The sequence below is a fragment of the Ruditapes philippinarum genome, unplaced genomic scaffold (genome assembly GCF_026571515.1).
Source record: "Ruditapes philippinarum isolate M1 unplaced genomic scaffold, ASM2657151v2 ctg705_1_1_1_1, whole genome shotgun sequence".
NCBI classification, from domain to species: Eukaryota; Metazoa; Mollusca; class Bivalvia; order Venerida; family Veneridae; genus Ruditapes; species Ruditapes philippinarum.
The window spans coordinates 420613-448330 of record NW_026864294.1 but is presented as its reverse complement, the minus strand read 5'-3'; the positions used below and the strand labels follow the sequence as shown (position 1 = coordinate 448330).

Below are 27718 nucleotides of genomic sequence, written 5' to 3'. Positions count from 1 at the left end.
ACACAGTAAACGTAATTTATAATCAAACGAAGTCCATCAATGCAATGCCATATCATATTACATGAAAATATAAAGAATAATCCTACGTCTATAAACTCAGCAGTGAGCGACATAATAGAACAGCTAGGCTTACTTACACACAGAACAAACTGGACGCATTGAATCTTCTTTTGTTCTGTAACTCAATTTCTCATACAGGTACGATACGAATAAAAAAAAATTTCATAAGAGTGAGCTTGATTTTCTGTAAGAAGGTTAGCCACTTTCAGAATATTTACCTAACGTTTCAGCTATATTTTTACATGCAGTTTGTTTTACTTCCTTTATGTATTTTTGTTATATATTTTCTAAATACTATACTCATGATATTGAAGCATTGCATATGAATATTTTACAGCGGTAACCGTTGTGAATAATGGGCATTTAAAAGTACAGAAGTTTCTATATTTAGCTACAGGGTTGGGAGATGGACAAACTCGACAAGGTAATGAATGCACATACATGACGTAATTTGAATATGTCTGATAGTTTAATAAATATGACGCATAACTCATTATCGATAGGAGCTCTATCACGTATATAAATAAATTTTGAAATTTCTAAAATCAAAAGTGAATTAAAGATAGAAGGGAATTTTCTTTATGCTTGGTAAGACACGTGTATATCTTCTTTCTTTTCCGTATTTATTTTCTCTTTTCTAATATTTTCAGCGATTTGTACAGACATTTTTAACCTTTGGAATTAAAAACGCGTACTTTAAGATCATTTATATTACAGTTAAATGTAATAGGGTGATTAAAATTGGGTACGAATCAAAATGTTGAAATATGTGTTTCTTTTAAAATGTTTAATCGAACCTTCATTTTTGTACACCACCTTTGAAATGTATACAAATGAAAAAAAAAATGTTTTGCCTGTTCAATGCTTATAATACAAAGATTCTCTGAGTAAAACATCGAAAAGATCTATAGAAAGTGTATTCGGAGAGTTGGTGCAAAAATGTAAGCCAAGGTAAATTGTGATGGCTGATTTGGAACGCTTTTGTGCGTCGTGTTGGCGCTAAGGACAACAGGACAAAGCGCCAAACGGCGCGTTTTCGGACTTTCGTCTTGTCGTCCTGTCTGTCCGTTTGTCGTGCTTCGCTAGAGACAGGACGACAAGACGACAGCGCGACAACGTGACGTTTGGCGCTTTATAGGTTGCGTTGTCGCAACGCGCAATGTACCAGACAGCTGCCATAGAAAATGGTGAAAGTGTCATTTTTACTCATATTTTTATATCATTATCTTCAATTAATCAAGAAATTATTGATATGGTCGTTTACAGATGACAAATGGCGAATTCAATACTATCCCTGCGGAGTTCGTCGGGGAGCTTTGTATTTCCGGAGTCGGAAAAAGACCGCCAGGTATCTCTTACAGGCTATTCAAACATTGTGCTAGATGTTTCAACAAATCATCAAAACAATGATGAGGATAAAAATAAAGTCAGGTAAGGGGAAATTTCCAAACATGTTTTGTCGTCTGTATGCCCCGACTATCTTTTAGGAGTTTACAGATATGAAGATAACGATTTGCTCGTAAATTGTAGAACATTGATCAAATCTTCTATAAAACAATTCAACACTTTTCATATGCTGGAAAAAACCCATAGCAAACCAACAAGCAAAGTATTTTGGCCTGTCAGTGAACATTTTGCTGATACTTTACGTTCTTTGCCTAATGTTTTCATTAACTATAATTTTAAGACAGGTATAAACCATTTTCACTTTCAATATTTGTAAAGAACTCCTCTGATCCCGAATCAGTAACTAATTTATATTTATTATTATTTCAGAGTAAGATTTGCTGACTTGCCTTCGGTGGGTTTGGACATGTCTGGATTCGGGGTGGAAAAGACCGTGAAGAGGAAATACTCGGTAGCCTTGCAAACTCTAAAACCTTTCAGGCGTTCGTCTAAGTAAGCACGCTTATCTTCTCTTACATACGATAGATAACTTACCCCTTTAATGATCTAGTTTAGTAGATTACAGTCAAACTTAGTTGACCGGCAATTGTTTTGCTTGGAGTAAGAATAATTATTTTTTACATTTTTATGCAAGAGCATGTGCTATGAATTAATATTGGTTAATATTTGATAGCGGCAGTAAAACGGTATCATGTAACTTTGCTAATGAATGATTCTATTAAGTCAATACATTATTACAATCACGCTTCTAAGTTTATGCCATTTAAATAAATAAATAAATAAATAAATAAATACGAAACTTGAAAACTGGATGTCGGGATTTCAAATACTTCTGATTTGCTGACCAATCAATTTAAAGTATTTACCTCAATTTGAAATACCTTATCTTGATGTAAATAAACGTCAATATTGCTATTATCGCAAGCATTTAGGAGTAAATACCGATTTTGAGCAATGACAAGAAAGTATACTCGACATGGCTGCTGAAGGACAAAATTCACACACGCACGCTTACACACGTACGCACGCTCACACACATTGTGCTGTCAAGGCAAGAAATTCAACATAATGAAATGATTTGATAAACACATTTTTAGAAACATATAAACATACAAAACTTCACCCCGTATGTATTGAAATTTGACACGAACGATAAGTAAATTAGTTCTTTAACTGCTGTATTTTACAGAGATGGAAAACTACCATTGAATAATGTTGGATTTTTCTCGTACATATTCCTGACATGGCTGTCTCCCCTGGTATGGAAAATGTATCGCCATCGGTCACAACCTGTAGCTGAAAGTGACATTTGGGAATGTTCGGATCAGGAAGGCGTGTCCGAAAACACTGAAAGGTTGTCTCATAGTATTATGTTTTGTTGTAGTAAAGTATACCCATCATTTTATGTGGAAATTCACATATTTTTCTACCTTTCTCTCACATCTTATAGAAATGTTATTTTACGTGGTCGTAGCATCTATCTATTGTGACGGGTAGTGCACCATTAAGTTGTAACGGTAGAAGTTTGTTTGTACCCACAAACCCAAATTTGCCGAGTTCCGGATAAAATCTTTAAATGGATATTTGGCGCTTACGAAGATGCTTAACTTGTCTAAGTTTTCTTTTATTTCAAATAATTCACGAGAAAATAAAAGATGAATATATTTGCTTTTGTCCTGACCTATGTCTACCCTTGTTTTTTTACACCTATTATTAGAATGATGAGACTTTGGAAGGAAGAACTAGAGAAGAATAGCGAGAAGAAGGCGTCATTTATGAATGTGTGGACAAAATTTATATTCACGAGGACTCTCATTTCATTATGTATAATCACTCTCTTTGCACTAGCCTCTTTGATCTCTTCGGTAAGTTTAAATACTTTATCTCATTCTTAAGGCTAGATATTGTAATAGTCCGTATTCTAGTTGAGATTTAATTAAGGCACGTATAAAAGGCTGTATTAGAACAATCTCTAGAGAAACAAAGTTAGGGAGACACAAACATCTATTTTTGTTGTTGCTGAGACGGTCCGGTAGGCTTTGATTTAGGACAAATTGATACTGTCATTGTAAAGAAATTATTGCTCTACAGAGATCTTTCAATTTATTTACAAAATGCACAAGTCCCACAATAGCGGGAAACATCAGCAGTATACATACATAAACATATATTGCTGACGTAACCATTATATTATAAGTCAGTTTTTCTCTGCTCTATAGATTATCAAACCTACGAGTCAGGAGTGTATAGAAAATTCTTTTAAAAATTTTTTTGGGAAAAAAATATAAATACAACTTTAGGTTAAGTCGTGGGGAAATGAAAACGGGTATGATTTTACCCTTTCCCTTTGGGGAATCAAAATGATATACGTCATTTTTTTTTACGGGGTACAACAAACACGGATATTTTTACGGACAAAATTTCCGGGGGTCTTTGAGGTAATTACACACAGACATATTTTTAATGGTAGGCTTTGCTTGTCAATCAAATAATTGGTTATCTGGAGTCACCTGGATACAACTTGGCGTTTGGTTTGGGCTTATCAGCAGCGATGTTTGCGTCTGAAATGATGAGGACTCTATCATATTCTGCACTGATGATAGTAGGCTCTCAAACAGGTAAGGGGATCCTCATGACTCAGTGGTTGAAATCGTTGCAACTTACCATTCAATGAATCTGCGTGGGTACAAATCCCACCAGCGTTGTTCGATCATTCATTTAGTGACAAAACTATCAAGCTGACTCAAGAGAACAGTGGCTATTCGTATGTCTTTGCTTATATACTTATAACATCTTTAATTAAATTTTTTAAACCCGTTTTTTTAGTCTTTTTTTCCCCTTTGAATTTATTAAAAATTAAAACAAATTTAAAGGGACTTGTTAGTAAAAAATAAACCCTATTTATCAGTAAAACACTTGGTTTTTTTCAGCTGGGTATGTCAAGAAAAATTTTGATTTTATTTAGACATCAAGAAAGGGGAAATTCCTTTTCTTTGAGCAAGGACATGTAAAACATTTCTTCCTTAACAATTTGTATTTAATTGATACACAATTGTCGACGCAAGAAAATTACATGTATATGTTGCATTGCTCGAGAATCTCTTAAACAACTTTGACAACCCAATTTTCTTTTTATTGGGGAGGTCATCAGCCCCTCTACAGGTTTAGAATATTGCTCGGGACCATTTTTTCGTATCAAAATTAAGTAATGCTGATTTTAAGCCTTTAAAAAAAATGCTAAAAAATGCGCATGCTCCGCCTCAAAATAGGACTTAACTTAAACGAAAAATAAACATCGAATGAACAAATCGGTACAAGGAAAAATCGGAAAATATCATTTACGTTACTTAACACTACGAGCAATGATTCATTTCATTTTTAATCCTTTAAACTGTATAAGGCAATAACGTTTTACTATTTCATGTTCCGAAAATTAGGAAGCACTATCATATGACCGAGTGAACGGTGTACCGAAAATTTGCTGCTACTTTCACTTTTGAACTGGTATGACTAAAATACGCAACGGAGATTTTTTGGCGCAAATAGCGAAAAATGGCACAACTTTTTCTCAAGTTTGATTTTCTTGCCATATTGTGGTTGGAGGCATGCAGCAGTATATATTGTTTATTACAATCAAATGTACATTATTAATGTAAATTTGGGACTTAAAATTGTTTGATTAACAAACTTTATGCCCGTTTTGGAAAATCTCTGGTGCCTTTTATATCTCCAAATATTTTCGAAATTAACAAATCTTCAACAGCTGCAAAAAGACCTCTCGCATGCTTCTTTTTAAAGAAGCAAACTTGTGTACAGATGGATTCAAAATCATCTAAGTATTAAAACATGTAGTCTTTTGTTATTGCGTTTTTGCCAAACTCAAAATGCGCATGTGCTAAATGCAACATCCGTTACTATTGAAAATTCGTATTGTAAAAAGGACTATAGTTAATATTAAAACGAACCAATTTTTTTGGCATAGGAAAATCGTGTCTAAGTTTTTTATGCTCGTCAATTGATGCAACACACTGAACATATTAAATTATTCTAAAAAAGACAGTGATGCAATAAATAGATTTGTTGTAGGACGAAACATAAAATATACTAAGTCTAGTAACCTTGTAATAATTCTAGATATCTATTTTATCATTATTTTATGTATTAGATTTCTTTCTAGGTACGAGGTTCCGGTCTGGATTTATGGGCATTATGTATGATAAGCTCTTAAAAATGCGGGTCGTGAAAGGGAAGACCAACGCTGAGGTAAAACAATTGATTCAGAATGTATAAACAATTTTAGCTCTATGAAAAAAAAAAAAATAAGTTGTTATAACAACATCAACAACAAGCAAACATGACACAAATAAAGAAAAAAGGCAAATTCTAACCAATTTTTCAATTGTCGGATATTTGTTTAACACATTTGTCATTGTCTACCGGTACCGTTGGCCTAGTGGTTAAGGCGTCCGCCTTCGGATCGGGAGGTCGAAGGTTCGAGCTCGAAGGGTCGAGCCCCACGGGGAGCGTTAATTGGTTGATGAATGTTTCTCGTGGAACTCGTTCCGAAATGGCCGCTTCGTGACCCGCGAGGTAGTCAAAATTATTGATTTCTATCCGCCTGGCATAGTGGTAGGAATTGGGAGGTACATGGTATGCAAGCAAAAGGTGTCTCATAAGTCAGAAATTGCTGGCCCTTTCAGTAGGGGTGACACGATTTGAAACACGATTTTGTTATAATTGTAATTAGTTTGAACGACAATGATTATCTGACCCTTGTGTCTGCTTTAATTGAATATTTTATGACAACCAATTAAAGACTTTTTTTACATGTTCTTCTTTTTCTTCAGATTATAAATATGTTTACTGTAGATTCGTACAGAGTCCACATGGCAACCTGGATATCGCCATTTCTAATTTCTATTCCAATCTATCTCATTATTGCTACAATCTATTGCTACACATTGATCGGATTCTGGTGCTTTGTCTCCATTGGAACATTTGTCGTCTGCTATATTGCACAGGTAGGTGTGAATACTACGTTAAAAACCCGTATTTTTATGGTTTTATAAATCTGATGCTCAGATGAAGATTTATCAATATTGTAAGTTTCAAAAGCATTATTTTGTATTTAACGTTTCATGTAAATAAAGGGAGATAATATCTGGTAAAAAGTGATCCCTCGGAAACGTTAAAACAGCAAAATGTCATGAAAATTGCAGACTCAGTTTGACTGAGTCTGTACATGAGAGATAATGAAAAAGTGCAACATCCCTCACGCCCCCTAGCACCGGCTTGAGCGGTACTAAATTCTCAACACTCAATAGTACTGGCATCAATGATGCCGAAGGACCAGAAAAATATAACAACACTGAAGTGTTGTATGGGACAACTTTTTACAGCTTCCACGCGGCACTTGACAGCTTCTGTTGTGATGTATAAAAATCTGGTAAAAAGTGATCCCTCGGAAGCAGTAAAAACAGCAAAATTTCATGAAAATTACAGACTCGTTCGATAAAGTCTATTGCCAGTTTTTTTTTCAATAAAAATGAATGCATTTATTTTAACGTTAAATCATAATGTATATAAACATTTGCTGAAAATTTTAACATATTCTTGCATGTTTAGAAATTGTTTTAGAAGAATAATTATATACATACATAAAACTTCACTTAAACTGTATGTTACATTCTCAATTACAACATAAAGGATCATTAAAGTTTCATGTAGGAGACGATTAAATAAAAATAAAGCTTCTTAAGTGCAAATATCAAAATGATTGAAATTTATCTTTGAATACATTGTAATACTTTTGTACGGCTGTTGTCTTCCTAATAATTTTCTTGGATTGTTTGAACGAATCATGTAAGTTAATTACATATTTTTATAAGAGAATAATAAAGCATTTTGTACTATCAATAAGAAATAACAAAAGACTCAATCATGATTGGTGAACATTCCTAAAATTGTTTCAGACACTTCTCACAAGATTCATCGCGTCGTTGAGAAGAATATGTGTCCAGTATACTGACCTTAGAGTAAGAAGAATGGGAGAGATCATTAATAGCATGAAGTTTATTAAGATGTATGCCTGGGAGAAACCATTCAAGGACGCCATCATAGGTACATTTGTATCTTATTTTGTTGCAGCATCATAATCTTAGTCATTAACAACAATAATACACCAGCGCCATCTCCACCCCCATCATCATCATCAACAACAACAACAACAACAACAACAACAACAACAACAATTATATCATCAACACCACACCATCACTTACACAACCAACAACAACAGCAACAGCAGCAGCAGCAGCTGCTGCAACAACAACAAAACTTATTTTTTAGCCACCCAATTTTTTTCAGGAAAAAACAGGAAAACGACATGTAAAAGACCGAGCAATTCAGACCTGCATATATCACTATGCAATAATTGCAAAGTAATGTAAAGTGAAATATATACATTAATATTATACACATCGTTATCAATGATTAGAAATTAATGTACAATGTTAAAGTAAAGCAGTAAAACTGTTATCAAATATACCGTGAAAAAATATCGTGTTTTATTTCTGATTTATACTGACAGATGTGAGAAAGACAGAACAGAAGTATTTGTTGTATTCTGCCTTGTTATATGCAGTGGTCAGCTCAATAATTCCTGTAACACCAACTATAGCCTCAGTTATAACAATTACAGTCTATACTGCCGCCGGGAATACCCTCACTGCATCTACAGTATGTAGCTTTTGTTTCAGAAAATTGATGTAGCATCCAAAATAACACAAAATACAACAATTGAAATAAAAAATAAAAGTATTTTCATAAAACATTTGGAGAAACATTATATACAAGTTTTCATTGTATCGACTTTTAACGAAGATATGAATAAGTCTCGAAAATAACGGAGATTGTAATTAACTTTGCATGTAAGTATTGGTAGTATCGAAGTACATGTATATAAAATATAAGTAAAAAAAAAAACGTGACTGTTTAAGACAGCCATTGTGACAAGCATCGAGCAGTAACATCATGATAGTATTGACATCATTCTGAAAATGTTTTTAAACTGTATCTCCAAATACGTTATGTCATATTTGTCTACCAGAGCTTACAAAATTGTAAAATTATGCGTATTAAAGAGTTTAATCAATGATTTATTTATTTCTGTATGTAAATCATGGCGTCATTTATTGTTAGCCTTATGCTTCACATCAAAATTCTTATTATACATTATTATTACATTATCTTGCGTTTGAAATTTTACTACGGTTTATTAATGATAATGTTTATTTTACATATATTTCAAAACCTTTGAATTGTTGAGTTTCGCAAAGGTTTTTTCCCAAATACTTTGATGCAATAAAAAAATGAAAATGAATTGTTTCAGGCCTTCGCAATTATCGGGACGATGTCATTTTTGAAGACGATTGTTGCCATTATACCACAATCATTACGAGCATATGGGGAGGCTAAAGTTAGTTTTGCTAGATTACAGGTATATATAAACACTTTCCTTGTTGTATATTGTACCATCCAGTTTAGTAATTATGATCGGATAGAATGAAAGAGCATATAATCATACTAATTAGAAATACAGGGAAAATGATTATTTGTTGAATTTTCAAAAAGGGTATAACGTGACATTAACAAAGAATGGGACAATTTCTAAGCATGCAAATCTAAATACGTCGATTATTATATCACTCGAGCATGTAAGTTGAATTGAAGGCCGATTTGATAGTATAAAGAAAATATTACTCTTAAAGTATTGTCTCGTACTTGTAAGTGGCTTAGGTTACTTCCCTTTACTTGTCATAACTTTTTTTCACTTTTGATTTTAGAAAATTCAGAATTTATTTATATACGTGTCAGAACTCCTATCAATAATGAGCTATGCGTCATATATAATAAACTATCAGACAGATTCAAATTACTTCATATATGTGCATTCATTACCTTGTCGAGTTTGTCCATCTCCCAACCCTGTAACTAAATATAGCAATTTCTGTACTTTTAAATGACCCATTATTTCACAACCGCTGTAAAATATTCAATATCATGAGTATAGTATTTAAAAAAATATATATACATTATATAAAGAAAAGATTACTCTTAAAGTATTGTTTCGTACTTGTCAAAATAGCCATGCTATGGTTGGTAAAATAATGGAATAACTTGAATCTAATTACCATCCATAAAACATATAAAACATAACAATCGTACGCCTTATATTCGTCCGGGTATAACAGAGTAGAAAATAAGACAATACAAAGATAGAGGTTCTATCATGTACATATGCATTCTTTTAAAGCAATGTATTTATATAAAACTTAAATGATGTTAATTATTGTTTAATGATATTGGGGCGTCCTTGGCCGAGTTGTTAAGGTCGTTGACCTCTAACCACTTGCCCCTCACCGGTGTTGGTTCGGACTTTGGATTCTTTCATGTGTAGAAGTTATCCATCTAGCTTACGGAACGTCGGTGGTTCTACTCACGTGCCCATTCGTTCCTTAAATAATGCACGGAAGGGCACACGATGTCTGCCTCCATCAGTAAAGCTGGAACGTTGCCATATGACCTTCACTGTGTCGGTGTGACGTAAAACCCAATCTAAAGTTTGATGATATGTTAAATCAATGATACTGAACATTGCTTTGTTAAGATACAACAACTATTGCTATGTTTATTTTCAAATTTATGTTATCGTATTCATTTGTTAAACAATATTCAGCGTCTTTTGTTGTTGGAAGAGTACATACCCCCTTCAAATGAAGTGTATGACAAGGAGAATGTTGTGGAGATAAAAGCTGCCAATTTCATATGGGATAATATTTTAGATCAGAGCAGTCAAGTAAATATAGAAAAAATTGCTGAAAGATCAAGTGGTAAGTGCCTTTCTACCCTTTATTCTTTCATTTATATTTTACATTGATGTGATAAGCTTGAAATTATAATTCCATTTTAATTAAGCATAAAAGACGAATGTTGATTTTCAGCTTTTTGTTTTATTTTGTTTGCTATTAAAGGTGCGATCTTGTCTTTCAAGAATGTTTATACTCACATCACCAGGTTGTCCCTATCTCGATTTTAGTATTGTCTTATTTTCTACTTTATTATAATAATTGTTTCAAACACTATTTGTGTTGATGATTGAATAATGCTCAAGTCGGTGCTTTGATGGGGTGAGAGATGTTGATTATAAGAAAACACACTAAATAAGCATGTTACATTTCACTTCACACATTGCTCCTATTCTGAATTTTTATATCTTATCTGGAAACTTTGTAAATTATTACTCAAGAGATGTTTTTATGATTTACTTTTTCAGTAACAAGTCAGGATAGTTCAAAAAGAGAAAGTATTAGCAATTTTGCGTTATCTGATATAAATTTTGAAGTAAAACAGGTAAAAGTTTATATAAATCATACTTTTTAATGAAGAAAAATACTTAAGATGTGTAGTTATGAACTGACATTTCTTTAATAATGATAATTAAATAATAATAATAATAATAATGAGATCTTTATTTTAAGAAGGTGATATATTTAGAGTACATGATAAACATACAACTTATTTCCGATATGGCCTTCTATCTATACAATATCTACATATATAAACAACAAATATTACTTTACGACATACACTCTTATATGAATACATATCATTTTCACGTGAAGTATCAATTTCTAACTACATACAAATATGCAATCATCCATCAATGTTAACAAAAGATTCATGATAAAAGATGTGTTTTATTGTTGTTTTTTTTGTACAGATCTATGTAATTTCAATTGAAACATTATTTTGTTAAGTGTTGAAAAGTGTGTACTGTTAAAGCTGTCGGTGCTTGGAATGTGAAAATGTATATGCATGCAAGTTTTACTGTAATTTCAGGGAAAATTGGTAGGTATTTGTGGGTCAGTTGGTTCAGGGAAGTCATCTCTAATGTCAGCAGTTATGGGGAGGGTAAGATATTTTATACATATGTGACATAATTCACTTGTTAAATAGTACACTTGAGACAAAATTCACCTCTGACATAAAACACATGAAACATAATTCACCTGTGACATAATACACATGTGACATAATTCACCTGTGACATAATACACATGTGACATAATTCACCAGTGACATAATACACATGTGACATAATTCACCTGTGACATAATACACATATGACATAAATCACCTGTAACATAATACACATGTGACATAATTCTCCTGTGACATAATATATTTGTGACATAATTAACTTGTTACATAATACACATGTGACATAATGCACTTGTTACACAATATACACATGTGACATAATTCACTTGTTACATAGTACACATGTGACATAATTCACTTGTTACATAGTACATATGTGACATAATTCATTGGTTACATAATACACATGTGACATAATTAACTTGTTACACAGTACACATGTGACATAATTCACTTGTTACACAATATACACATGTGACATAACTTCAAATTGCAAAACTTAAAACATGGACACTTTATGCTCGTATTTTCAACAAATTTTTTAACTGTGACAAAACATAGAAATGCCGGCCAGTTTAAATGTACGCCCTTTTTTTATTTATCTAATTAGATATATAATAATAATCACGATTTATATATAAGATAGGCTTGTCCAATTTTTCAATTTGGACAAAATTGTTCACCATTTTAGGGGACAAATATATGTACCAAATAGCTAACAGTGTAGACGGATGTCCCGGCTGATTTTGGTCTGAACTGGGTATTCTCATTTATTCTTTAAATTTAACGCTTATGGATTATAAATGGAATTATCATCGCTTTTAAAATATGATAAACAAGATCAACAAGGAATTGCGGCATTCAATGAACGCAACCCCCACACGACCCAGCAACAAGAACTAGTTGCAAGGAGCCCAGAGGACCCAACAATGTTAATATAGTTTTACAACCTGAAACCAGCACAATTTATTTGTTTAATAGTACTGGACATTCATTTTAGATGTTACTAAAGAAAGGTCACCTAGCTGTAAATGGAGACGTAGCATATGTAGCTCAACAGGCTTGGATATTCAATGCCACTTTGAAGGAAAATATCCTCTTTGGTCAGCCATATGATAAAGAAAGGTTTCAGAACTTTTTACAAACAATTATTATACTTTGTATGATACTTATGTGACAAACTCTCTTTGCTTAAGTTACTAATGTATTAAATCTTTTCAAGACACATTTGGATTTAGGTGGCGATAAGCACACAGACGCATCTTTTTGTTTTTAAAAACTTCGATTTTGTTTAGAGACGTCGATTTTTAAGGGGGAGAAACATTTTTTAGCTATATAAAGAAGCATTTGTGCAGCACAAACATAACTTACTGTATTTTATTGCTTAATCGCAAAGGCAATTGATCTTATACTTATATATTGAATAGAAATGTTCTGATACTTAAAAAACCTGTCTATATATTCATTAAAAACTTCGTGTATAAAAATACAAAGACTGTGAAGTTGATTGTTTTGCATTCAAAATGTTCAATAGGTATTTCATAACAAAACGAGCTGAGGACCTTTGATACCAATAAATCCGACTCGTATAAGGACTCAATGGTACTAGGAGATATTTCATTTGTTAAAAAAAGAGCACCTTCTAGCCCTTAGACATATTAGCTGCTTTAACTGAATCGAATTTTAGATTATATTTGTATACATCATGTATTTTAAATTGCAGATATGAAAAAGTTATTAACTGTTGTGGACTAGAAACAGATCTTAGATTTCTATCTGATGGAGATGAAACAGAGGTACTAGTAAATTATATCATCTAAACTTATTTTATTTCTTTTATAAGTCCATTGCCATATGAATGTCTTAAAGGAACCAAAGGAAACCATATGAACATTTGTTAATGATATTTTAAATGCATATAGCAAAACAAATGATTAAAAACGGTTGTTTTTGAAGTGAATATAAAAGATTTATCTTGTGTAACGGGTGATATTCTTAACTGTTTTGTTTCTATCGAATATAGATTGGTGAACGTGGAGCTAACCTTAGTGGTGGACAAAAACAACGTGTAAATTTAGCACGTGCAGTGTACAGTCAAAGTGACATCTTTATTCTAGATGACCCTTTATCAGCTTTAGATGTAAAAGTTGGAAAACAAATATTTCATACATGTATTAAAGGTGTTCTAAAAGACAAAACAGTCCTACTGGTTACTCATCAATTACAGGTACACACGGAAAAAACCTTGTAAATAATCATTTATATTAAATTTGAAAATATGATGAAGGACTCATCCAATTGTTACTTCAAACGATACCTGTTTATTTATGATATTCTATGTTAAATAATAAGCTGTTTTAATACCTATTTACTTCTGGTCAAGGCATAAGAGAAACGTTTATTCCTTTAAATAAGAAGTATCTATTTTATAACAGAACATCTACTTGTGCAGGTTACAGTTTTTTTTCTGCATGAACAAGCATATTGCTTTTACAATTTCATTCTACAATACTAATAATACATGTATACTTTCATTTTTAGTATTTAAAACATTGCGATGAGGTTATAGTAATGGAAGAAGGTTGTATCGAGGAAAAGGGTCAACATCACGAGCTTCTAGCTTCAAATGACTTGTACACGAGTATGTTTAAAATATTTGACAAGACAACAATGAAAGTTAGAAAACCCGAGAGTAAGTTTGTTTGTTTGGTCGATTGAATATTAATTAGCAAAATCACTGTAAACGTCTTATGGCGATTTTCAAGATTTTTTCTGGTGGTTGAAGACCTCAGGTGCTCCTCAGTGTATTTATTTCCGGCACCTGAATAGAACCAACAACATGCCAAAGGAAATATGCTGTCACGATAAAAATCTGGATACAAAGTGATCCATCGGAAGCAATAATCTCAATAAAATTACATGAACTTTGCATACTCGGTTCGATTGAGTCTGTACATGAAGGATAATGAATAAGTGCAACATCTAGCACCGGCAAGATGGTTTAACTAAGTTGTGGTGTTTAATATTATACAACCACGATTAAGAGTAAAATAAGTTATTGTGACTATCACTAGTGTCGAAAGTTAAATACTATTATTGTTATTGTCGCAAGTCTTTTTTGTCATATATAAATCTCAACTTAATATTTATTTTTGTTCACGTACTGTTATTTTATTTTAAGTTTGTTTTTGTTTGACATAAATCATATCGCATATCAGCATTTGTAACTGTTTGTTTTGAACCATGATTAATAGATTCAGGCGACGGGGAACCTGGATCTTACATCAAGAGTACACCAATTATAGCAACAAATAAGAAACCTGAAGAAAATGGACAGAAGAAAAACGGGATATTGAAATCATCTAAGAAGAAAAGTAAAGGTCTGTCTATTTATCGTTTGGACACCATTCAAATAGTTTGTTATTAAATAAAAAAACACATATTTCTTTACACTATCGTAGGAACATTCTGTTTTATGTAATGAACTTGATGAATTGATGTGAAAGAACTTGTGTAAACAGAATTCTGAATGTTGCTGAATGATATGTCTTGATGTCTTCCATATCATAAAACAAATAAGAAGGACTTTTACTTCACCAGCATACCATATCATATAAAAATCGCATTGTCCTTTCACCCGCTTCACGAAAATCCGGTTTCTCCGTTCATAGAATGACTTCACAATTTCTCACCCATTTGTTCCACAGAGTCCCACTTCTCCTCTGTCAAGTCCAAATGTTCTCACCATAACTTAGCTGATTGTCCACCTGATGCTTCAAAAATTATAATTGCCAACCGTCGTTTCCTTAATTCTCTTGGATCAAAATAGTTCCGGTCATCCCTATCCCAGCACTCTAGCATTGATGTTTATTCTTGAATTAAAGACATTTTCTACAGTTTTATGAAAAAATAATCCTTTCATAGAATTTTCTAAATTTTTTGTATGATGAGTAAAATTTAATGACAAATTTAAAAATAAAAAGAAAAATATATGTTGACGTGATGGATTTCTTGTAAAATGGCAGTTTCCATGGTAACAGTATATCTAAAAACTGTCAAAATAGCCTAACTGTGTTATAACGAATAGAAAATGTAAAAGATAGCTTAAAACACACAACGAGCATTGTTTTATGCAAAGATAACCTTATCTAATGATTCTGTATGAAACAAATGATAATCTGAACATATTTCTTTAAAAAAAGAGTTTTCCATGTTCCTCAACCGAACAAAAAATGAGAAAAATGAACATGAATTCTCAGAATAATTAGAGATATTGAAAAAAGTGTTTCATAGGATTTTCTAATTTTTTTGTATATTGTGTTTGTGTAAAATTTAATGACAAATTCAAAAAGAAAAAGAAAAATATATGTTGGCGTGTTGGATTTTTTGAAAAATGGCAGTTTCCATGGTAACCGTATATCTCAAAATTGTCAAAATAGTCAAACTGTATTATAATAATGTATAAAATAGCTTATTACACTCACAATAAACATAATTTTATACAAAGCTTGCTTTATCTTAGGGTTCTGTATAAAAACAAACGATAATTTGAACATATTTCTTTAAAAAATGAGTTTTCATGCTTTTTAACTAAACAAAAAATGAGAAAAATAAACATGAAAATTTTCTGTAAAAAATTAAAGCTATCAAGAAATTTCTTTTATAGAATTTTCTACATTATTGATATATCAAGTAACATTTGATTGTGGATTCATAAATAGAAATAAAATATATATGTTGAAGTGTTAGTTTTTTGTAAACGGGCAGTTTCCATGTTTACCGCATATGCCAACTGTCAAAATTACCACGCTTTCTTAAGAAATATCATTGTTATACTAAATGTATTGTCAAATATAAAACATGTTGTAATAAGAATTTCTTTTTCTTTTGATGTTACATTAAGTAAATGATACTGAATATTTTTTTTAAAACATATCTAGGGCCATATTATTTTTTCACTCGACTAACATACCCGAACAGTTAGCAAGTATTCAGAAATTTACAAAGAAAATAATGAAATTCTGAACATTTCTTGGATATTAATTTTTTTTTATTCAACACTTTTAAAATATATCATTTTAAACTTCTTTGCCAAGTTGTCTGCCAGTAATCAAGTCGCGACGCACTTTTGTCACTATACCACAAGTGGGTGGGGTAACGCGCGCAGAATTATCATCAATGCTGTTGTACTAATGCTTGGAGAAATCCTTTATGTGATGTTGTCTAAACGACATTCTTATTCTTTTGAACCAATCTCCTTTTGAACATTTAGAAATATCTATTCTGTATTATTTACTCATTATTTGCTTATAGCCGAAATTTAAACACTTATCCGAATACTATTCAACTTGACCTTCATTTGAAGAGTAATTATCCGTGATTATCTTTCTTGGATGCGCATAACGTTGGCACAGAAAACTACCGAAAACGTCTTTAAATAAAAAAATAACAACTTTAAATGATATATTTTATATAGTGCTTAAAATTTCCGCTTTCAATTTAAAAAAATGAAATCACTTATTGCTTCTAAGTATTTATGCTCTTTTAATGGTTTGTTTTGATAGGAAAGCTTGTATTTGCTGAGGAGGCGGCAATTGGTGACATCGGGTTTGGGACATACTTAGCATACATTCGTGCTGCAGGTGGTTGGTTTGTGACTTTCCTCGTGATCATGTCCTTCTTTATATCAGCAGGATCACTTGTATTTAGTGATTGGTGGCTAAGTCAATGGATAACATCACTTACAAGTGTACGAACTTATTTGCGTTTATCAGTGATATCCTTTACACGATATATTATTGATAATTGATTATCTATCATGAAACACAGTACATCCATAAATACTGCTTTAAATACAATTTTAAAAAATGAATTATAATTATTAACTAGATTAATTTCCTTTACCTAATCTTAAGAAAATAAATTTGAGTAAGTTATCATATTTTTTTCAGAGCTCTGGCACTAAAAGCGGCATTGCAAGAGATAATTCCACGTTTAACACATCAACAGATGTTTCAACATCATCGATATTATTGTCTAACTCTAACAAAAGTGAATACCCAGCAGAAACATCGAGCGGCCCGATCAGTTATGACACTTACTTTACTGTATATATTGCCTCCTTGGCCGGCATTATATTTCTACAGCTCTTCAAAAGTTTCATCGCAGGAAAGGTTGTATAAATTTTTAATTATAACATCCATATATCTTTAGCTTTGAGACCTCAAGAATTAATAACTCACTAGCCATCTTTAGATAAATTTGGTCTTATCCGAGCGAACACCTTATTAACATTTACTCACACTTTTAACATATTACTCATAATCATATCTAAAGATCCTGTGATGAGATTAGTATTTGATCAACTATCTCGTTAGGAGACATGAAATGTGGTTTATTCTAATGGAGATAATCCTTGTCCACGATGTTTATAAATATACCTACCATATATGTGAACTACACGTAACAAATATCCTCTATATAATATTTTTGTAGTCTTTCTTCAATAACTATCCACTGGAAGACGTAATTTGTTTTTTGTATACACTTTTCGTTTAGGTTACCTTGCTGGAAACACTTTGGAGGACAGGATGAAAAGAAATTAAATAAACTGTATAAAAATGAAAGTAAAATTATCTCAAAAACCATCTGTTCATAATTATTGTATAATGCAATTATAAACCATTGTTTTCTTCTAACGTTCCTTTTATATTATCTCTTCAACTTCAAAATTTATACTATAAATGTAATGTGAAATCTTATGTCTCCTTTTATTTAATCTTATGTCTCCTTTTATTAAATGTTTAATGATAAAAAAAAAAAGATTTCAATGTTACATGTATGTTTTAGAGACATGTTATGTTTTATTTGCTTCATAATTTTTACTGCTTGTATAACATGTAATACGACACGACAGAAAAAAGTGAGTATAGTATTCATTTGTGATCCGGAGTGACGTAACTTATGTGCTGGACTCTTCTGGTGTGCCTAATGGTATTTATGCATTGTAAGAACACTTACGCCTAAATAAAAAATAGAGAAATACAACCATATTACCCCCATTTTATCGTTTACATTTCAGGCGGCTATAACTGCGTCAAATAAACTTCATGAAATATGCCTCGACAAAGTGGTTAAAGCTCCAATGTCCTTTTTTGATTCCAATCCAGTTGGTAGAATTCTAAATCGATTCTCTAAAGATCTTGACGAAGGTATTTCAAATATTAATATTGATCTTAGATACATTTTTTACTTCCAAAATCGTAAAATTATACGAATTTTTTGTCCTCCTTGCAGACAGCAAATCTATTATGGATGTTACTTTTTCTCCTTTGTCGCTCTGAATAATACTTGTTCTTTTGCCTTTTAATTGGTAAATGGATATGAAGTATGTTCTTAACAGTGAGTAACCACGTTGCTTTTGCCTTTTTGTGCCTTTTTTTCGAAGAAGTCAAGTTTGATTTCAATCGCATTGCTTGCACATTTAGAAAGCTGCAAAGACATTTGTAATGTACATAAACACTATATACATGAAGGTCCTTTTCATTAACCTAATATGTTACATCCATGTCTTATTGAATATGTTTGTCTTGACATGTAACCTTATATGTGGACTTGAATAGGATTAGGGCATGATTAAGACGTCTGTCTAAACTATTTTTAAACCTATCACATGTAATTGACCATGTAGTTTATATGTGGCTGGGCTCATCTGCCATCTAGTAAAAGAAAAGAAAAGAAAGAATTCATCTTTAAGAACATGCGTTCTATATTATTATAGGTGATGTATTCATACCACAATTAACCAACACGATGCTGCAGATATTAGCGTTAGTTATACTATCTGTGGCAATGGCAGCCTATATTATTCCATGGATTTTGATAGCTATTGTACCTGTGGTCATTGTATTCTATGTCATGAAACAAATATCGACGGTATCAGTACGACAGTTGAAACGGTTAGAAAATATCTCTAGATCACCTCTTATAAGCCACGTTAATGTGACGTCACAAGGATTATCAACAATCGTTGCCTACCGGCAACAAGAACGTTTCTTTGACAGGCACGTGTTTGTATTAATTCAATCAAGAAAATCGCCATAACTCGCGAAACAGTTCTTATATTTCGTTGTTATGCTCCTGAACATATATTACTATTATACAGTCACCACTTCGTCCGTTTTACCGTCCCATTTTAGACCAGATATATTTTCTTAGTAACTTAGTCAATCAAGACTCTCTAGGTTGTATCAGTAACATTTGATTATTTACATATTTTGGTCATGGTTAAATTTCATTATTTTTCTTATAATTTCCACTCCTCATATAGTTAAATAAATTGAGATTAAACATTTATTTGTTCCAGCTATTCCTCAGTAATCATTGACTGTTAAAACGTCATACAAGCTTCTCACCCAAGAGCTACAAATATAAGTATCAGTTTCCGGTTCATAATGACCATCTATCCATTAAGTATATGCGATACTATAGTGGAAAAGATAATCCTTGCCACAGAGATCAAATATTTGAAATGGCATCACCAAGCAGAGCACTTTCAAGATTGTCTACCAATAACTAATTAAGTCTCCATTGAGCATTTGTTACGTTATTCAACCTGTTTTAACAATTTACTGTCTGTGCCGACGACTGTCCAAATATACCACTTATCCACAACTAATGTTTACATATTGTTATTAAATATCAATAGTTAACACAACTGTGCGCGAAACTCGTTCAAAATGTGTTTAATTCTCGTCTTTCCAAAATACAATACAGGTGTACTGGAGTAGGCGACGTTGCTTCTATATCCATATTCTTATTTGAGGCGAGCGTGAGATGGATCGGACTCAGGCTCGACATCATGGCAGCTATGGTAACTGTATCTACCAGCCTTATATTTATGGTTACAAAGGGGATGATACCTCCAGCATCTGCAGGTCTTGTTCTCGGGTTATGTGGAAAGGTAAACAAGCTTATAATACTGCAACTTACATTAAAGTCTTCAAATGGAGGGGTAACGGTAACTCAGTGGTTACAGTAACTATTTCACATTCATTGGTTTATGGGTTCAAGCTTTACTTTGGTCACGGTCATGTTTCCTCATATGGCACCAGTAGGGATTAGTTCTAGTGAATTAAAAAATAAATGAAAATAAAATGCGAGCACTTGTTTCATAATCAAGCTTAAATTTCAGCTTTTAAATCGCTTGGAGCTTTTAATTTTTATGATAAATTAAATGCCATTTACCGGTATATTCTTTTATCAACATCCATACCTTAAGAATATAAACTAAAAAGAAACAAATTCATACTATAAGCTGTATCTTTGTTTAACAATTAGACAGTGAGTATCATCCAATTTATGGTTCGTATGATGAATGAAACAGAGGCCAGGTTTACGTCAATAGAAAGACTCCATGAATACAACACTGTGAGTATTTAATATACAAGTTAAATCAATATATATTAGTTTGAATATAAAGTATTATAAAACATACGGATTTATACTAGTTTCTTATTTTCCCCTTAGTTTAAAGCATAAATACAGATGGCTGATATCCTCCATGCGCATTATGTAAGAATAGAACGGATTCAATTTAGAACTAGCGATCTCTGCAATTTACCAAATATAATAAATACGAGGGACGGCCAGAAAATATCCGGACTTTTTATGCTCCCCTCTTTCCACGTGCAGCTAAATACACACATTATATATTGGTGAAAACTACATTCATTCGCAAATAACGTGGTCAGTTTATTTTAAATGATAGTTGTGTATACACTGTATTTTGTCCTCTGATATATGATGTTTCGTCTATCATGGAGTCTTTGTTAGAGAAACAACGCTCTCTAATAAAGTTTCTGGTTGCAGAAGGTGAAAAGCCCTGCCACATCTTTCAGAGGCTTAAAAAAGATTTTCTGATAATTGTGTATCACGTTCAACCTTCTACAACTGGGTTTCTCAGTTTCGTGAAGGCAGAACAAGTGTTTGTGACTGGCCTAGGACCGGGCGTCCAGCTGAGGCGGTGACCCCAACAATAGTAGCAAATGTTAAAGCTTTTGTCAACAAAAATCGTCGAATAACTTTGGAGGAGGTAGCCAACAAGCATCGGTAAGGCATCGGCACACAAGATTTTACACGAACACCTAGGCATGAGCAAGTTAAGTGCCAGGTGGGTGCCTAGACAGCTGTCCGCTGATCAAAAGGCAACCAGAGTAACCAATGCAAAAGAACATTTAAGTCGTTTTAATCGTGAAGGAGATAAGTTTTTGAACCGCATTATCACTGGAGATGAGATATGGGTTCATTTTTCCGAACCTGAGACAAAAGCTCAGTCAAAGCAATGGAAACGAGCTGGTTCCCCACCTCCTAAAATGTTTAAGCTGTCTTCTTTGGCTGGCAAAGTCATGCTGGTTGCCTTTTGGGATTCACGAGGAATGATACTTACTCATTTCATGCCAAAATGTCAAACTGTCACCGCTAAGTACTATTCTGAAGTAATTCTGAAAAATCACAGAGAAAAGCTGAAGCAAATGCGTCCCAGGTTAGCACAGAAAAATGTCCTCCTTCTTCACGATAACGCCCTCTCCCATACCGCCGCAGCAACAGTGGAGGTTATCAACTCTTGCAAATGGCAATTGTTGTCTCAACCTCCTTATAGCCCAGACCTCGCCCCCTGTGACTTCTATTTGTTTCCAGAACTGAAAAAATTGCTTGCTGGAAAGAAATATAAGACCAGGGCGGCTTTGATATCTGCTGTTACACAAAGCTCCCACGAAGATGGCAAAAGTGCGTAGACGTAGATGGAGAATATTTTGAAAAAGAGTAGAAAGATTTTTTTAAAAATGTTGAAAAGTTTTCGAGAACGAGTCAAAAATCCGGATATTTTCTATATTGCAATTGTTTATTCTTAATATTATCGATTAAACGTATTTTACTGTTACACCAGTCTCTAGTATCGGAACCACAAAGTGCCGAGAAGATACCAGATACAGGATGGCCAAGTAAGGGTTCTGTATCGTTTAAAGATGTCGTCATGAGGTATCGACCAGATATGAATCCGGTCTTGCGCAGTATCAGTTTCGATATAAAACCGAAGGAGAAAGTCGGTATCGTTGGTCGCACTGGTGCAGGTAATATCTTATTTTATACAACAAAATATACGATGATTGATATAATATATATAAGATGTTGTAAAGGCGGGTTTTAATTTTTTTGAGAATACAGTTACGCAGTGCAGGTAAGTCTCCTAAAGCAAAAAAAACAACAAAAAAACAAAAAAAAAAACAAACAAAAAAAATAACATTTCAACTAGACTCGATCTGAAATTGTGTCTGCACCCTGTAGAAAAAAAAACAGTTAATAAAAGCTGGTCAACTTTCTATTTGTTTAAAGCTTGATAAATAGTTCGCAGACATGGCATAATGACAATATGTGATATCATAATGATTCAAAGTAGATTTTCAATACGAAGTCACTTGTCACATACTAGTAAATGTAAATGGTATCTCTTTCAAGGCGGGGATAATCCGTGGCACCATAACATGCTGCCGAGTGAATGGTTTCCTAGAGAGTTCGATTGAAACATTCCGATTGCCCGTTGACCAGGAGTAAATATGTATTGTCGGTTTGTTTGTGAACACCCGACATGAAAATGAGACCATTAGTCCAACGTTTACTTTATTTAGTACATGTTCATTTCAAGGGAAATCGTCTTTAGCTGTCGCATTATTCCGCCTTGTCGAGGTCGGTGGTGGTAGTATTTGTATTGATGGGGAGGATATATCAAAACTTCATCTAAGCATGATACGATCTAAAGTATCCACGATAACTCAGGAACCAGTTCTTTTTGCTGGAACTATTAGGTAGGATTATATACCGATATCATTAACAAAGAAATAAATTTATATAAAATATAAGAATATGATAAAAATGAAAAAGTAAAATGTTAACTTGGAACGCGGTAAACTGATAGTATATAGTTTGCATCAATCATATGTCATTGTGTTCAAGTATTTTGAAGATTTTAAACATTGACATCATAATGTGAGTAATGATTAAGTTAATACAAGTTGTAAAACATCAAAGTTGTTAAATGAGTATGTTAATAAACATTCCAGCTTTTGATTGTTGAATGACGGAACAAAACAGATGCCTAAGATGATATTAGATATGTCTAAGACATATTTTAATATTTGATATTCAACAAATTTGCTTTTTTAAGGTACAACATTGATCCATTTTCTAAGTACTCAGACGACAGTATTTGGGAAGCACTAGACAAAGTACACATCAAAGAAAAGGTTTGATATAAGCTAAGTCAGTATTTTAAAAAAGAAATTGCCGATTGTTAGACCTCTTTCTTATAACTGTAAAGTAAAGCAATCCAAGTTGATATCATGTATATTTTAACTGTGCAGTATGATACATTTCGATGATACATATGTATATGAAAATATGATTCTAAAAAGAAACAGTTCAACCTATTTATAGATTTAGAACACTGGAGTATAAAAGACGTTTACGTATTGGCATTTTAACATATTGTACGAAACAACGGTGTGGACATTTCAAATTCATGCATTCCCGATTCCAAGTTCATGAATTCAACTTTGAGAATTCTCGTTTTGAACCCAACGATTTAAGCTTCGTGAATTGACGATTTCAGCATCACAACTTCAAGATTTTAACTTCACGTGTTGAACCAGTCGTTTTCAATTTCGCGAAGTTTAAATCGTTAATTTATTAACTTGAAATCATGAATTCGTGAAGATGAAATCTTGAAGTTAAAAATAAAGTCATGAAGTTGAATTCGTGAAATCGTGAGGTTGAAATTTTGTATTCATGAACTTGGAATCGGGACTTCACGAAGTTAGAACTGTGGATTCACGAAGATGAAATCGGGAATTCATGAAGTTAAATTGTTTCCGCTGGTCGTTCGTTACTATATACATTTTTTTGCTGTGTTTCAACAAAAAAGAGAACACATCTTGCACTAACGTGCATGTCATAATTATGTGCAATTATGATGTACAGATTGTTGCTCAGTAACTTTGATTTGGAACTTTAACATAAAATAACAGCATGAAATACAAATTTTGTAAAGATATACTTGTAAATGTCTTGTATTCACATTTTAATGATAAATTGTTTTTCTAGATTTTACAGTTTGATGAAGGTTTGGAAGTAATGGTTGACGAGAATGGAGAAAATTTCTCAGTTGGCGAACGTCAGTTAATTTGTTTAGCTCGAGCGGTTATGCGTAGAAGTAAGGTCAGTGGAATGTACAAAATATGTATCTGTTATGTTATTATTAAAGGAATGTGTGACATATTTGTAAATTAGTCTGGTAAATAAGTCTGGTTCTCAGCCAAGGATCTTGAGTTCGAACCCTACATGGTTCACCGCCATATTGTCACCGCAAAAGGTCAGTCAATGAAAGAAATTTGATAGGGATTTATATTAATCGAAGTCAAGCTGAAATGAATATAAATACACTAATAAGGTACAAAAAACCCCTAAACAACATTCAAAAGTGTTTAGCATACATGCATAGCATACATATATACCTATGTTATAACATAGGTAGTCCTTTAGGACTACAAATCCCCTTTAGACGATTTACTCAGAGGCTATTTTAATCTTTCAAACATGTACTTTATCAAAGTACTACAAGAATTTATGCAATTTCAAAATTAAATATAGATTGTTATTACTTTTCAAAGGGAAAGAATAGATTAACGTTCGTTTTTCAAAAAAGTGGAAGATTAATAATATCTGTCATATTTTGCGGTTCGGATCGGAATATCCGTCCCGAGGTGACCCGCCCATTGGGCGGTTACGAGGCTTATCGAGTTACCGCCCATGGGCGGGTGACCGAGGGACGGATATTCCGATCCGAACTGCAAACATATGTCAGATTTCTTGCATATTCTACCATATTCCATTATATTTTAAATTCTTTATCTTTAATTTCAATGGAAATTTATATCATTACAACCGTAACTTCTTTCTTACAACAGCGTATGAATTACAACTTCATTCATAACGGTAAAATGACGTCATCCTGAGCGTGCCATTGTACAGCACGCGACTCATCTGGCACCCCCATGCCAGATGAAATTTCCGGCATGGGTAAAACTCACGGAAACGCCAGTCTGATATGCAAGAAATCTTTTTAAATAACTTTTTTAAATTTCTGTTTATTGTGTTTTAAAAAATAAAATTTTAATAGCTAAAAGTGAACGCCTGAATATTTGTTTCACAGATTCTGCTTCTAGATGAAGCTACGGCCAACATTGACACATCAACAGATGCAATGATCCAAGAAACTATCCGAGAATGTTTCTCAGATTGTACCGTGATAACTATAGCACATCGGCTCAATACGTTGTTACACAGCGACAAAATTATAGTTCTTGATTCAGGACAAGTATACTTATTTTCATGTAGTTTAGCTTGATTTGTTAAATTTCACTTGATTCAGGAGAAGTATACTTATTTTACATGTAATTTAGCTTGATTTGTTATATTTCACTTGATTCAGGACAGGTATACTAATTTTACATGTAGTTTAGCTTGATTTGTTATATTTTACCATTTTCTTCTATAAAGGATGATTGCTTGAGACGAGATTGCATCCCTCAAATGTTTTTGTCAATTTTATATTTATTGTATTACTGACCTATCACTTCTCCGTCTTTCAATATTGATTCTTTTTTTCAAATATAATACAATACAGGATAACATGTTTAAAGGAAAACATCTAATTTTAATGATTTAAATGGGCATTTGTTTTTGTTCTTAAATACTTTTGTCAAAGTTTGTCAGATATTTGTACGAATCGCATTTTATATAATCTAAACATTTGAGTGGCCATACCAATTTCAGATGAATGGTTCAGATTTAATACATTTGTTAAATATATTACTATGTTTTTAACAAGGAAAAGTTCATTAAAAACAAAAACAGCTTTAAATAAAACTAATGTGAATTAATTGATATTTTTTCAGGTAATGGAATGTGCATCACCGCAAGACTTGCTTACTAATACAAACTCGTTTTTTAACGCTATGATAGCCGCCCAGTCAGTTAAAACGTCTCCACCATAGTGACTATCTACAGTTTCATCAACAAATTTGTGTGGCCAAACTGTGTTTATCTAAAACAATACAATTAAACAAAAAAACAACAAATTGTCGTCTTTTTAAATGTAAATATAGAACTGAGAAATATTCAAGTATTTGACATATGTGTTTAGTTAGAGATATTTACAAAATAAATCATTTGAACTCAATAGGATATGCAGTTGTTCTTACTCCAAAATTGTTATCCTCGTTCGTATCATGTCGTGCTATTTTGTCCTTGTGTACATTATCTCCAATTAAAATGTATTTAAATACGTACAGCAGCAATATACTTCTTTTCTTTTGATGTTGTAAATATGTATAGGAGTAAGAGTTGATTTAATAAATTTCAATGAAAAGCCCCTATCAATACGTTTTGTTATCCATGGGAGCCAACGTAAAATGAAAGATCTCGTATAATATATTCCACTAAATATAAAATATATTTGAAAAGAGTATGTTACAGATGCTTCAGTTGCTACAGAAGCATTAGTTTATAAATAGAGGATATTGAATGAGTGTAGGTTTAATACTAAATTTATTGAATGAGTTGAATAAAATCATATTATGCGAGCCTCTGGCGAGCATAATATTGTTTTATTCAACGAGTTTAATAATATTCTATTTATTACATATTAAAAAAAAGAACGGTTTATAGTTCATGTAGTTAAAACGAGTCATTTTTCATTGACGCGCCTCTAGTGTAACGCTATCATTAGCGCGCTTTAACGCTATGTTTCTATATAGCGCAAATAACGTCACGTCAAAGTGTTATTACACAAGTGTAATATCGTTTTATTTGTTTGGGTCGTCAGACCAAACAAATAATGGTAGCGAAATTACAGACTCTAATGCTGTCAATTGCAAATGCCGAGGGTAGTCCGCTTTTTTTGAAGCGGGTACTTCCCTTTATATGTACACTTACGCCGAAAAATTCAGGTAAAGATGGTCAAATGACAGGCGCATTAATTTTCAAGCAAAATAATTCCCGAATGGTCGAAGATTTCTAATAATGTTTTATTCTTTATAGATATACATGCTTATAGTATAAGCTCCATGATTATTTACATCTGTGTTAAACAACAGTTAGCGTCGTTACAAACCCTAATTTAGAATAATACGGT

General features: G+C 32.6%; 1 protein-coding gene across 1 annotated transcript; it reads left to right on the top strand.

Annotated features, from left to right (window-relative positions):
• Positions 1 to 519: 519 nt before the first annotated feature.
• On the top strand, positions 520 to 26661 carry LOC132725090 (ATP-binding cassette sub-family C member 5-like). Its single transcript, XM_060710099.1, has 31 exons — positions 520 to 648; positions 1327 to 1491; positions 1837 to 1959; positions 2657 to 2821; positions 3185 to 3332; positions 3938 to 4085; positions 5645 to 5730; positions 6315 to 6488; positions 7440 to 7587; positions 8057 to 8205; positions 8858 to 8965; positions 10205 to 10358; positions 10802 to 10878; positions 11368 to 11439; positions 12470 to 12594; positions 13193 to 13265; positions 13493 to 13696; positions 14011 to 14161; positions 14724 to 14849; positions 17034 to 17218; positions 17421 to 17642; positions 18551 to 18680; positions 19250 to 19538; positions 20245 to 20431; positions 20809 to 20898; positions 22418 to 22601; positions 23174 to 23333; positions 23693 to 23771; positions 24628 to 24741; positions 25736 to 25900; positions 26481 to 26661. The coding sequence occupies exons 2-31, from the start codon at positions 1334 to 1336 to the stop codon at positions 26577 to 26579; spliced, it is 4293 nt and encodes a 1430-aa protein (XP_060566082.1). The 5' UTR covers positions 520 to 648; positions 1327 to 1333; the 3' UTR covers positions 26580 to 26661.
• The last annotated feature ends 1057 nt before the right edge of the window (positions 26662 to 27718 follow it).